The sequence below is a fragment of the Passer montanus genome, unplaced genomic scaffold (assembly GCF_014805655.1).
Source record: "Passer montanus isolate IOZ18808 unplaced genomic scaffold, ASM1480565v1 scaffold44, whole genome shotgun sequence".
Lineage (NCBI taxonomy): Eukaryota > Metazoa > Chordata > Aves > Passeriformes > Passeridae > Passer > Passer montanus.
The window spans coordinates 3,505,761-3,520,507 of record NW_024369262.1 but is presented as its reverse complement, the minus strand read 5'-3'; the positions used below and the strand labels follow the sequence as shown (position 1 = coordinate 3,520,507).

At 42.0% G+C, this 14,747-nt stretch overlaps 1 protein-coding gene across 2 annotated transcripts in view; it reads right to left on the bottom strand.

Moving 5' to 3' along the window:
* Positions 1-1,300: 1,300 nt before the first annotated feature.
* GOSR1 (golgi SNAP receptor complex member 1) overlaps positions 1,301-14,747 on the bottom strand; it is a 28,635-nt gene continuing 15,188 nt past the window's right edge. The window contains exons 7-9 of one of the 2 annotated variants that reach the window (XM_039720750.1): positions 12,056-12,085; positions 6,408-6,490; positions 1,301-5,206 (exon numbers count right to left, since the gene is read on the bottom strand). In XM_039720750.1, the coding sequence (XP_039576684.1) occupies positions 5,082-5,206; positions 6,408-6,490; positions 12,056-12,085 (238 nt within the window). In that variant the 3' untranslated portion in view covers positions 1,301-5,081. The remainder of the gene's footprint in view (positions 5,207-6,407; positions 6,491-12,055; positions 12,086-14,747) is intronic. The other variant, XM_039720751.1, reaches the window with a different exon arrangement.

Sequence of the window (14,747 nt, the reverse complement as noted above, 5' to 3'; positions counted from 1 at the left end):
CTGCGGGGATGGAGCAGGGAAGAGCTGCAGCCTGGCAGCACGGGGAGGATGAGGGCGGCAGCAGGCTCGCAGTGTTACCGAGCACAGCCCAGCTGGCAGCACAGCTCCTCTACCTGGAGATGCTGCATGAAAGGCTGGCATTCAGGGAAAGGCAACGCCAAACATTGAGGTTTTCTATTAAAACGCTCCAAAATGGGGTTCGCGGCGCTGCACGCCGCCCACGCTGGGTGAAAGGGAGGAAACAAAGGCACTGGTGTGAATTTCTGATGGAGGGCTCGGCTCCCTTTCAGGGGAAAGCTGCTGGGGGAATGGCAGCGGGCTCATCCATAATGCAGGAACAGCCCAGCCTCCAGGAAGGACAGCGCTTCTCAACAGAACAACACTGCTCTGGGAGGCGGATGGTTAAAAATATATATCCTATGCCTGTGCCACTATGAATTATTGACTGTACAGGGAGCAGGAAAAAAGGATTCAGCGCCATTAATAATTTATTTTCTAATCCAAACGAAGATGGAATTTTATGCACCACTTATTACCAGCGCCGCAACTGGAAAAACTCCCTGCACTTCCCACTGTCTGGAAGCACCACTGCCTTTCCATTTCCCAAAGTTTTTTTGAAGTTTCTCCTTTAGCTTGAGACATACAGTGAAAGCCTTCCCTCGGGAGAGCATCTGGTCACTCCTGAATATTTAGCAGGCATTAAGGATAGAGATGGATCCCTGCTTTAAGGCAGCGTTTACAGGCACAGCATGACAGCTCTGCAAGGAGAAATCCCTCTTCACTCCCAGGTACAACACCAGGCAGCTCTGCTGCTCTGAGAATACAAATTTGGAGTGGCACTGAAAGATTCAGCATGGATTGCAAAAGCAGCAGGCACAGGATCCTTGAGGCACAACACTGCCCAGCTGGAACACCGAGTGAGTGGAGCAGAGCACAGGGGTGCTGGAAAACCTCAGGGTAACACAGTCCCCTCTGTCCTGAAAACAGCAATTCAGAGAGAGAGGTATTTTCCTTTTAACATTTAGCTCTAAAGAAAACCATCCCTGTTCCCCCTGGTGAAGAACAGCAGGGAAAACCACCCCGAGTACAATCAGCCCACTCGCAGGCAGGAGGAACAGAGCCCCCCAAACCATTTTGGGTCAGGAAAGGTTCCATCACGTCTGGGATTTGACATAAAACCTGAAAACACTCTGATTTGCATGTCCAGGGACAATTCCAAAGGGGTGGGATGAAGCCCCTCTGCATCTTCCCTGAAGTTTAGGTAGGCAAAGATTGTCAAGGGGAGAAAGAACCAAGCACCTTGCTTAGAATTCTAATTTATTATTAAATTACATATCAAAGCCTTTTTTTATTTAATACATACAGAGAATGCACAATAGGTGAGAACAAAAATAATTACAGTTACAATAGAAGTTTCAAGAACGTGTATGAAAAGAAAAAAAAATTCAGAAAGTGCAATCAGAAACTCATTTACAAGGTATGGGGTGTTTTGTGAGAAAGGGCTTTGTTTTGGGTGTAAAGTGTTTATTTAACTGCTTTCCTCACTCAGCACCACACAGACCAACAGCTGCTTCTGTACTCAGAATTAAAACATCTCCCTGGTTGAAACGTGCAGTGCCAGGAGAGCTGCAGGGCAGAGGGCACTGGCAGATGTGGGACCTGGAACGTGGCTCAGTTGTGGTCCCACTGCAGTTCCTGTCCTGCACATTCCACCATCCAACCCTGTTAGAAGGAACTTCAGAACATTCCCTCCTTCAGCACTGACAGCTGTCACCCTCTCCTTCCTGTCTCAAATGAAAGCTTTGGGACAAAACCAGTAAAAACAGGAAAAGGTTATGCCTCAAGTGATCTTGGGAAACAAGTTGCTACATTTAGAGAGTTAAAACTCTCATTTAGTTGTGACTAAATGAGCTGCACCATCAGAAGGGGGGAGCAGCCTCAGCTCCCTGTGCAGCAGCTCTGGGAAAGCAGCACCTCAGGGGACACAGCAGGACAGCAGTGACCATTTCACATCACCCAAAAATCTACTTTTGCTCTTTCATTTTCAACATCCACCAAGGAACTGACTCTTCTCACATTAATCTTAATGCAACAAAAGGACTTCTGAACTACAGATGAAAATTCTTGTTGATTACTCAGTAAACCCAGCAGTAATTTATACCTCACTTTGATATGCAAAACTCCTGAAATCAATACTGGTTAAGGAAAAAATGTTGCCCTGGGGAGAAGCTACAGCTGTGGACACAGTTCTGGGTGTTGCCCAAATGTCACTGCTCTGCTGCAGCAACCAGAGACTGAAGATCTGATGAACAGGTAAAAAACAACCTAAAGAACAGGGATAAGAATATTCCCACCCGTGTGAAGTGTGCCATCAACGTCACCAACACAATCCTTTGTGCTCCAGTGCCTGGCCAGGTCTGAAGAAGCTGCTTATCTGCTAGGAAGAATGAAGCAGAAATTGAAAAAGAGTGTCTGTGTGTGTGAAACACGTCCTGTAGAAATAATGCCCTGGATTTTCCCCTTCATTCCAGTGCTCAGCAATGGTTTTCCTATCACACTTGGGTTGGGTTGAGTTAGGAAACTGCAACTTTGGCAGGAATTGCAGGAATGAGAATTCTTTAACCACATCTTTTTTCCTCAGAGCAGGAGGAACCACACAGAATGAAGAACTCCAAGAACACATTTAGCACCAGGAGACACACAAACCTATATTTTGGGATTTGAGGCAGAATGCTACAATCCACTGTGTTCATTTTCCAGTCCATTGTTCTGACCACAGGTCCAGGCTGTTAGAGATGAATTATGAGGCTGATTCTCCTGAATTTGGAAGCCTTTCCCTGGGCCAGATGCAAACACATCCCTCCAGGGAGCACAGCACAACACCCGCTCACTCTGCCAGATGATGATGAAGGGAAAACTCCAAAGATAATTAAATGTATTTTTCAACACAAAACTGACTCAAAACCAGCACAAACAAAAACCATGGAGGGGCTGCCAACACTGAAACCGTTTCCAGTAAAGCTTTATCAGAGATAATTCAGCATATTTCCATTATTTTATACTAAAATATATCAGTTCCTCCATAACATTTTCATAACATGAAAAATCAATTATGTTTACATATTTATTATAATCTACATATTTTCCATAGCAGCTTTTTCACAATAAGATTAAATATATGCACCAAATAATCAGTTAAGTCCAATAAAAAGACTTGTTATAAGATTAAATAAATGAATTTATTTATGGTACTGCAGATCTTATATTGCCAACTATAGAGCAACCAAATCCTATAAATCCTAAACAGATGCACAAGTGCTGATCAGGGTCCCTTAGGGTGGAGGAGGAATCAAAGAAAAGGCAACAAGGGAGAAGTTTGATCTCCCAACACACAGATCCATTAATAACCCTCCTTTATCCATCAAGCTCTTGCATAAACCCCCTTAATAAACACTTCATCTCCAAATGGGAACATTCCCAAATCAACCAAATAATCACCCTTTATTTCAGATACAAGCCCCACAGTTTAACCCATCTCAATTCCAAATTCTTCCAAATCCCAATGGCAGGATGGCTGATTAGAAGCCCTTGTTGACTTTTTAGCACAGGGTTATTAAGTCTGCAAAGGAGCATTTAAATCCAGACATTTTGGGTGTAACAGCGTGGGTTTGCACACTACACAAGTCCCTGTTCCCTCCAACTCACAGGCACTATAAAATGAAGTAAAAACTTGTGTTTGTCCCACTGGACTCTGTTGCAGAGGAGAACCTGGGGACTGTGTGACATCTGTGGGTGATGGAATACATGGAATCTGTTAGGAGCAGTCTAAGTGGATTGTGAAAGGAGTCAGGCATTTCAGTGCCAAGGCTTGAATTTATTGGGTTATGATATGACAGATGGAAAAGTGTTGCTGAAAGAGCAAAAAAATCTGTAATCTGGGAAGCTGCAGTATCAAAGCCACTGCAGATGTCAGCTTTGTTTACAGACAAAGAACAGGCTTCTTGCTTGTCCAGACCAAGAAAAAGTTTTCCTCCCCAGATAATGGTAAATAACACTTGTTTCACTATTCATACAGTCAGCTCTTTGCCAGGAGGAGTTATGTCCAAACCTTTGCTCACAGACACCTTTGCCTCAGCTATAACCATCATCATTTTCATTGCCAATCAAGAGTTTAGATCATATCCTTCTTACCTCTACTATCAGAGTAACCTCACCTAAATTACAGTATAGGCTTTGTAAACTGCTAATTGTGTCTTTATAAAGTTCTTTATGATGCCAGCCAAAATGAAAGTATTTGCACCCAAAAGATTCCTTCAGGTGAACTCATGTTTGGTCACTTTTCAGATGACTGAACCTTGAGTAAACAGCTGCTGGGACACTGTGCTCCCTTTTTACACAGTGGGGCTTTGTCAGTCCCTTTAAAGCCACAAGAAATCTTATGATGTCCCTCAGAGGGTATTTTAATACTCATGTTCTGTGCAAAAAGTGAACAGAAACCCCCTTTTTTTTGTTAACTTTGAGGAATTTGTGTGAAGCACAGTTTTCACAGCATGAATTATGCAGAAATAACTAGAATCTCAACCAGGAGTTAAGAAGAATTACAGAACATGTATTTAGTAGTAAAGCAACCTGAAGGCTTAAAGCTGCAATATTCATCTCTCAGGGTGAAATTCAGTACTGGGCTGGGATTAGAGGGAAAAGCCTTCCTGCTGAGCTTCCACACAAGGCAAACTTAATCCTCTCCCACTCCCCAGCCAGCACCAAACCTCCCCAGCACTGCTGAGCACTGGAACTGTTCCCCCAGTTCTGGTTAAACATCCCATGGGCACTTACCTTGAGAAAGGGAATTAAAGACAAACAAATCCCACCAAATTTAACCCAAAGGCAGGTGAACAGCAGGGGAGGAGAAACACTGCAGCTTCAGCCCAAGCCCAGTGCCAGTGTCCACCATCAGACATCACGCTGACAGCCCAGCCACGAGCCGGCTGTGGAAGTCTGCTGCTTCCCCCAGTCACTTTTCCTTGGCTGGCAGGAGGGAAGGTGGTGATGAGGTTTGGCAGAGTCCAGGGGGGCAGCAGCCATCAATGGAAGGCATAGAGGAGCAGCAGGATGGTGCAGACGCCGACGACGCCGCCCAGAATGAGGGAATCCCGGCGCTTGCGGAGGTTGATCCTTTGGATCAGGCTGTTCACTGCTGGAAAACGGTCTTGGAGGGCTCTGAGTCAAGGTCACAGCACAAACAGGGATTCACCAACAAGCCCCAAAGCCTGGATGGGGAAATGCCAACACTGGAACTGCTCCCAGGCTGGAGGAAGCAGGAGGAGGAAATGCTGGTGGAAGGGAGCAGGGTGACAACTGCACTTCACCGACTGCAGAGCAGCAGAGAAAAGGGAACAGCCCAGACAGAATTCACCACCTGATCACCTCAATTACCAGCATTTTAATCTCCAGTATGTGAGGCTTAGTTACTTTTATTAATTGTGTTTAAATGAGAATGAAAAAAAAAATGGGGTGGTTATATAAAACATCTGTGGAATTTTTTCAGAGGGATTCTGTTACTGGTGAAGAGAACAACCAAAGGCATTTGACTGGGAAAATCCTGCACACTGCATGACCCACACAGTGTGCAAGCTCTGTAAAACCACGAGGGTGTAAATCTATCTCTTAATGTACAAAATACAACTGCCAACAAGACAATCAGAGCTTCATGCCTTCAGAATCGAGAATCTTTTTAAGGCCAAAGCTTATTAGATTTTACTGGAATGTTCTTGCCAGCTGCTAAGAACTGTAATGAAATTTCTGGGTTAGCAAGATGCACCTTTCCAGGATGTCATGTGTCTGGTCAAACAGTGCAGACATTGTCCATTGACAGAAGGGAAGGAATAAAGTGGGAAAACCACAAACGTGCCTGACTTGGCAACGTGGCACAATCTTCAGCCTGAGACAGAATATGCACAGAAACCAACAAGCCAAAATCTTACAAGAGTGTGACAGTCAAGAGGATGCTCAGGCCCTGACTACTCTTAGCTGTAAACCACAGCAAGCAGTGATGAACACCAAGCTTCAGCTTTTTTGAAAGCAAAAAGCAGGACCTGAAATGAAACTGTACTTCTGGAAAAGCATACAGCAGGGAAGGCCATGAAGTGCTGTTGCAGACCTGTACCTGAAAATTAAATTCTGTTAATTGATATTCAGTGCCCAAATTTGACCCAAACCAACTTATTCACCACATTTACCATCAAGATGCTTCAGTCAGGTTATCAGGAGAGCCTGATAAAAACCTGGCCTGTTTGTCACTGCTGACAGTGCAGGTCACAGAGCCACTGACACTGCTGATGACAGAGTGAAAAATTGGACCACGACTCTTCTTAGGCACAGGCAGCCCCAATTTTTAGGAAAAAGGATACTTGCCAAGGTATTCATCTTGCTTTGTATTGACTTCAACATCCCTCTCTGAGAAGTCATATTTTCTTTTGTTGCCATGGCAATGCTGGGGAAAGAAAGAGGATCAAGTTGTTGGTGCTAAGAATAATCCACAGCTCACACAAGAGGAGAACAAGCAGGCAATGTTTCTTCAGAGGACAATGAATGGGGTGAAGCAACATGAATGAAACCACAATTTTTCCATTAATCTCTCTCTCTTACAGTTAAATGATTTCAGTTTATATAAAACTGAAACACTGAGATTTCTTGAAACAGGCAGGTTTGACTTTTCTCCTCCAGCCTCAATGAAAACTGGTATTACCTTACAAGCAACATAAGAATTATGCTCTCGTGGCTTAAGCTTTAAATTTAGAAGTTTGTTTCATCCCAAATGATGCTTCCATCACAGCACAGAAAAAAAATCCATTTCTGAGATCTGCTCCTAATTAAGAATATCCCCCATGGTACATAAGTTTTCATTTTCTCTGTTTCTTTACCAATACAAAACTGAATTTCCTATTTCAAATTTAAAATGTTTTGGAGGTCACAAAAAAAGTCAACTCTGCTCTTAAAAACAAGATATTAAATGAAGATTATAAAGAATTGCTCAGTTGACAAAGCTTGAAGACACAGTGCCTGAGAAAGAAAAATATGGCAATTGCTGCTCTCCTTGCTGGCATGTGCTCCAAAAACACATAAAGCAGGACAGAAATACAACAAGGCTTCATAATTACTCAAAAAAGTCACCTCTACTGCTGTTGACTTCATCTACAGGAATAACAATGATTAAAATAAGTTCTTGGATGAGTTTATGAGCCTTAAATATGGAGGGGAAATGTTCTGGAGGAGTAAAAGTTAAGTGGAAAAACACAACAGAAAAATATAAAAGGAAACTAAAGCTGTCATTTCAGAGGCAGGAAAATGTGAAATGCTGCTTTTACCTGATACAAACATACAATTTTTCAATGCAGGTATTTTAGTCATTAAGGTAAAAAACAACAAACTCACAAAACCACTAAAAACTTGCTGTTAAGAAGAGCTCTTAGGGAATTTTGAATTGCTAAGAATCAAGTTAGGAAAAAAAAATTTCCTATCTGCACACAGGAAAGTTTGTTCAGTAACCTACAGATTCCATCTCCCACCCCCACACTGACTTGATATTTGTCCAGATGAGTTTTTAATACAGTGTCTCTCAATGCACTTCTGAATTAAGCCCCATATTTTTATAAGATGCATCCAATGACTCATTAAAACATCCATTCATTTACAGAAGTGAAAACACAAAATGATTGCCAGTATATAAAGTGCTCCTGAGCCACCTCCAAAATTGCCTTTAGAAATAATTATTCACAGAACACAAGGTTCCTGCTTTAACATCTGGGGAGTGAAACTGTCCATTTCATATAAAAAGGCAGGATGTAAAGGGTTAAGAGATTGAAAAAAATTTAATTTTTTTTATCCAGTATTTTCAAGAATTTAGCTGAAAGGGCTGGGTTTTACTGGAGAGCTCTGAAGGAAAAAAACCTGGGGTAATTATAATTTTTAATACGATACGGTCCAGTAATGAAATGTAATTGTGATATTCATGAACAAGAGTTTAACTGGATTCCAGCTACTATTAACAAATCAAAATTCAAGCAAAAAGCAATGCTGTTCACGTATAATTTGATTATTCAACCCTTGAGCTGGTTTATCTGAGCCTTCAGATCTGTAAAGGAGATTATTCAATTTAAGAAGCAGCAGAAACAGAGTTCCTGGGGACCAGTCCAGGGATTGGTTTTGCATCCTGAGCACTGCAGCTTCCTCATATCCTCCATCAGACAATCTTGGTTTCATTCCCACCCCTGACATATGTTCATTGACTTGCTGCTGCCATTGCCTCACAGACAAATGCATATTTTAAAAAATGAATCCCATTCTTGCCCTGGATAAGACTGGCCCCATTAACCCCTCCCCAGCCAAGCCCAGCTCTCCAGAGCTGCTCCTCTGCTCTGGAACACACACGACCTTTCCCACTAAAAGCTGAACCATTTCTTGCAGGGATGGAGCTGACCCCGATTCAGCATTTCCCTTGGAAGCCAGCAGGAACTATTCTCAGTGCTGCACTGGCTGGAAGTACCAGAGCTGGGTGTAAACCAAGTTTCTAAAACCAGATGGTATCTGGCCTGCTCTCTATGTTTAATATTAAAGCCCTGCTCAAGCACAATGCTCAGCATTGCTGCACTACTGGAGACACCTCTCCCGAGGTCACAGCCATAAAACACTCACCTAGCTCTTCCCCAGAGCAGCAGGAGAATCTCAAATTGCTGTGCTTGCAGCCATATTTCCCTCAAAAGTTCTGCCACATTCCAAGTTTGCCCTTGGTTGTTCAGCAGTGCCGTGGGTATGCGAGCGGCCAAAGCTCCCTCCAAAGCAAACCCAACTGATATTTGTACTTGGTTTGCTCTTTTCACTGGCATAAAACCCTCAGGGTAATAAACACTTCCAGGCATTATCCCAAATGGACAAGTCTAACCTGCAGAAACACACTTTTAATGCTGCCTGGCTTGGAAGCAAAGGGTTTTGACTTAAATAAATGTTTAAGCTGTTATTTCACCCCACACTGCAGCCACATCCATCCAGTGTCACTGAGGAAAATGTACCATGCTGCAATAGTACCCAAAAATCAACTCCTGGCTTCACCCATTGAGACACATCAGTCAAATCTACACTGCTGGAGAACTGAAACAAAACTCTAAAGAAAGAAGTTGTGTTATTAAAAATCAAATAATTCACGTATTACTGGAACTCCTGCTTCATTTTGCATGCCATGAATCATACTTGCTCATTGAAATTCATGACAAGGTCTATGATTAGGGAATGGACTCTGTGACTGTGCATAGAAATGAAAGCTCTACGTTTAAATTGGTAAAAATTCTGATTGCATCACTTATTCTTTGTCTGGAGATACATTTCCAGATTTGTATCTCTAAATATACACATATATGCGTGCATCAATGCACACCTACACTCCCAGCCTGGCAAATTCCTTTATATATTCCTTTATTCCTTTATTTATTCCATTGTTTCCTTTGATGAAACCTAAGATGAAAAAAGAAGAAACATTTCCCCAGGACTGCAAGTGATTTTGCCTGGACACTCTGGCAAGGTGGTTGTGAAATGAGAGAATTCTCAAAACGTGACTGATGTCTTTAAAAAGTCAACACTCAGTGCAGCTTAGCTTTCCCCTTTTATTAAATCCTAATTACTACCTAAAGAGATAGATCAAGTACATAAGGAGACCATTTTTTAAAAAGGAAGTTTTTTGCTTTGGTCTGGCTTCAGTCCAATCTGCTAATATACAAACACTGATGGATCAGGCCTCAGAAACAGAATTACAATAAAATCCTAAGAACTTGTCACACTGTACAGACAAAACTATAAAAAATATTTCAACTGAGCCAACATAAAAACACAAGTTGTTAGAAAACAAGAAATAAATGGTCTGCTATTTTGGAGACGCGATAATGTTTGAAAATGAAAACCTGAGAACTCCAAACATATTAAGCAAAATCTCTGCTTATATTTAAATCTGGCCAAGAGAAGGGAAGGCTGTTCCAAAAGAACTGCAGCACAAAGTATCACATCCCACTCGCTTCTGGAGAGAAATATGCTGCAGTAAGAACCCATGGCACGTAATTCATTTAAAAATTGATTAAAAGTTTAGTAATAATGACACATCTGGAGTGACAGCCCTGCTCAGAGCTTTGGTTACTGAATCATTTCAGCTCAGGTGCCCAGGCATTCCCTGGCAGAGATGTTTGCTCCGTGGAGAGCAAGAATGAGACTCCTCACTTCTCCTGCTGACAGAAAATCAGAGCAAGGCTCACAATTAGTGGCTGAAGCTCGTCAACAAAAGCCTCTGCACACACAAAAATGTGCTTTCCAGTGTTTGGGATCAGTGCTTAGTAACAAAGCCTAAGGAAATAAAAGTGTGAAGGAAATAAAACGTGATTTCCTGACTTGCCTAATTAAAAAATGAGTAATGAACTGCAGCAGATGTAAACCTTGAAGACAGAGCAGTAGCCAGAATAAGCTAATTACATCTCAAGGAATCTGTCCTCAAACAGCTTCTTCTGCACAATTCTCTCTTTTATTTGGGTTCCAACAGATAAAACAATTGGTGAGTTGGGTAAACTCCCAGCTGGTAAATTCACTTGGAAGGCAGCAGGATTCACCACCAATTAATGTCACACCCAAACACTTGCCATTACTGGGGACCACAAGAAAAAAAGAGCTCAACAAAAAATTCCCCCTGGTTTTAACAGAGGCAGAATTCAACTCGGATATAAATGGAATTACAATTCCTACTCCGTGTCATTACCAAACCAGCTCTTTTTGTACCAAAAAACTGTAGAACATCTTTGGCAACAACCCAAGAGCAAGAATTTACTACAGATAACAAATTGTGCAAGGTTGAGAGCTCTGAGCTCCTCTGACACAGAACCCAGAAGCCAGGCCAATGACACAATTATAAGTAATTACATGTAATTTTGCAGGATATTAAGAGTAATAAATCACCATATGCTGTTTAATGTTCTGCTTACTTGGAGTGGCAGCAAAGAAGAAATCCACCAAGCACTGAGCATTTTTGAGATGGAAAAGCAGGGTTACAAGCATGGCAATAAAGGAGAGGTTTTTCCTGAGGAAAGGACTAGAACCCAAAACAAACACAGCTGGGCTAAGCTGGAGAGATATTTCTGTGAGGCTGTGGTGAAATTGCATCACATTTTCAGGTATTATTGCACTGATCACTTCTGGCTCATCACTGCACACTGATGTGGTTTAACACATTCTTCCTCCATGTTAATTATGCTGAGCCCACTGTGAGTACTTAAGCCAGCCAGCCTTTAATGGACACAGCTTTGCTGCACCTCTAATTGCTGCTCTTGGTCATTTTTGTCAGTACGTGCATTGTCTGAAAGCATATCTTATTTGCTTTCTTACCCTTTTTTTTTCTTCTTTTGTTTTAAAGCAATAATCTAAAATTTAAAACCATTAAATTGGGCATTATTACAGTTTGAGTTATTGGTCTGCAAAAGGTTGGCTTGGAAAGGGCACAGATAATAAAATTTGTGTTGCTACAGTTCTCAAATGTCTAGATCAGTTAGAGAAGGTATCACTTAAGTAACCAAACAATGTAAGAACCCCAAAAGATAAATGTACAACAGCAATAACCTCTCAAGCAGTTGTGGTAAAAGCCCTTAGCTATATCAGCTGCTGAATATTCTGAATACATTGCAAGGTTACAGAAATCAGGTTTTATGTGTCACTGTGAGAAGAAACATCTTGACTACTGGAATAGCCCCCAACAGCTCAGCCTGAGATTCACTCTGCTCCAAAGCTGATTCACCTTTAAGCAGAAACCCAAATTTTCTAAGCTAGGATGAATAAAATATTTAAGCAACATTCTTATGTCAATATTGAATAGAAAAAACTCAGATCAAACCCACCAGCAATTCACTGTAATACTGCCAAGGAGCTGGAAACAATACAGTTACTGTATAAATAGAGTGACTGATATATTTAGACACAATTTAATGGAAATGCTGATTGTATGGAAAATAATGAAAATTTTTACATTCATTCCTACCTTATTGTTTCTTCTATCAGTCGATCTGAGCTGAAAGCCAAAAGAAAAAAAAAAAACAAGTTAAAGAAAGTAACAAGCACTAAGTACTACTTTAGATCACTAATCAATGACCCCCATCATCAAACTAATAAATTTGCTCTTAGAATGTTTTATTTCTGGATGTTGTCATATTTTGCTACCACCCAGGTTTGGTTTGCATGGACTTTGGAGAAGATGCACTGGAGTCTCCTCTGGAGCAGCATTTCCCAATGCAGCTGCTCAGGAGAACACATAAAACACTGAGAGGACAAGAAAGGGGAATTGGCACTGTGACTTATGGAGGACTGCTTGCAAAGGGGTATCAGAGGAAGGAGCAGCCAATTTTATTGTTTTTTAATCCTACCCACCCCTTCAAAAAATGCCATTAAAGACTAAGAAACTGAGATTGGGTGCATTTTAGGATTACCTCCCTAACACTGGTTCCTGCTGGCAGAATCTTTCTGTGGCCACAGCAGCTGAGCTGATGGAGCACAGCACACACATTTGTCACTCACAGCCCTGGTGACACATGGCCCTGCCCTGCCTGCCACACATTGATCCAGCCCTGAGCAGCATCCCTGGGAAAGGGCAGCCTCCAGCACAGCCCAGAAAGGACATTTCATTTAAAAACCCAACACACACCATTAAAGAGAGTAACGAGATCCTTGGAAGAGTGCAGCCATTTCTCCTTTTCTGTACTCAACTTTCACACAGGGTTTTCATCACTGCTTTGCAGGCAGTCGTGGAATGTCACAAAAACTCCTCTTGTTAGAGCAATCAATATCTCCAGTGGAACCCTGACATGGAACTGGTGCCTGCATCATTCCCACAGTGCAGAAACAACAGTGCACCCCTACAACTGCTCTGTTTATCCCACACATTCACACAAATTCTTGGAGAATAAAAGTAAAAAATATTGAGTTTGCAGTTTGAAGAGGAAATCAACCTGACAGAAAAGTAGTTTTATGTTGTACTGGGTACTACTTTCAGTATTAAATCAGAATTTATTGCTTCCAAACTCAAAGATGCCAATAGGGCATGGCCATCTCCGTCCTCCTCCCTCCTCATCTCAAGTGTTTTGCCAGCCCCCAGAGCAGCACAGCTCTGCCTCTGACTCAGCCTGAGCTGCCTGATTTGGAACTTTTCTCCTTCCCACAGGAATTCTGGAGATCCCCCCACAGCTCCAGCTGGAGGAGCGTGCTGGGCCACGTGTGTGACCTGCTGGGGAGGGGGACAGGCAAACACAATGACTTTATTTCTCTGTGAAGAGAACTGAAAACACCAAGGTTGCTATTTCAGGCTGTCCATGGCTTGAAATACAGACACAGAACAGAGCACTAAAAATATTTTGCTCAATTTTAAGCTGCCAGGGACTTGACTGGGGCAGCAAACAGAGCCACACTCTCTAAGATTCACATCAGCTGTGAGCACGTTGGATTGAGCAAATAAAAGCAGTTTTATTCACTGTGTGGTGTTTATTACACTGGCACAGAGAAGGGAAACAGCCTAGCTGTGCACACAGAGCAGGCTCACAGCATCTCCCAACGTCCCCAAGGCAGGCAGAAGAGGAAAGCAATGCATTAAAGATTTCTGTAAGTGCTGAGTCTCCAAGAGACACAATCCAGCTGAGAATGTGCCTTTCATAGACAGTCTCTAACAGACAAGTGTGTTATGTGGGCAGGGCATAATCAGAATAAACTGCAAAACCATTAGAAAACAGCCTCAAAAGCAAGAGCAGTGCACAAGAATGAATCATTTTAGAAAAGGTTCAATTATTTTTTAAAAAATTTATCAATGAAAAGGTATTAAAAACCTTGCTGGTAACAGGTTACACTTAAAAAAATTCTGTGGAAGAAAATGTTAGAAGAGCCCTATTAAAAAACCTGCCTTAGAAAAATCATTACCAGCTCTTTGCCCATTCAACTGATGAAATTATAGAATTTTTATGCTGATGAACTGAAGATGACAGAGAAGCTGAACACTTTTACAGACCTCAAGTGAACTAGGATGTCCTCCAAGGCTTTTAGAGCACCCCAATTAGGCTTGCCAGTCTGCAGCAGGGACATCACTGCTTTTTATGTTAGAGAAAGCTGTAGATGGGCAGTTTTACTCCTTAGCCAGACACATACACACAAAAGGTGACTTAAAAGCTTCAGATTACATGACACTGCTTTATTTTTCTATGTGTATGTGTGTTTATACCCACACAAAAATAAACTCTGGGAATGTGGCTACCTGTAGAATGATGACAGAAGGTCATAAAAAAGTCTAAACCAGTAAAAACCAGTTCTGAACACCAACACACAGAGGCACGAGCTGCAAATGCCAACACAGGGCATCTGAAACCTCAGGATCAAATGTTTCTCAACTTATACGGAGTCACCCCAAATATTTAAAAGGATGAGACACACAGGAATTTTCTTCAGAATGAAGATGTGTAGGTGAGGGCAGACTAAAAAGAAGCAGATTTATTAGCAGTGTGTTCTTCCCAGCACAAGAAAAATCAGCTCTTGAGAGGATTTCCAAACTCATCCCTCCTTGCAAGGTGAAAAACTGCACAGGAATGGCCACGACAGTCCCTGACACTGGCAAAGGCAGGCAGTGTGAGCAGGAACACTTCAGGGATTCTGCTGTGCAGGTCTGGATTCCTTGGCAAATACAGATTGTAAAGTTC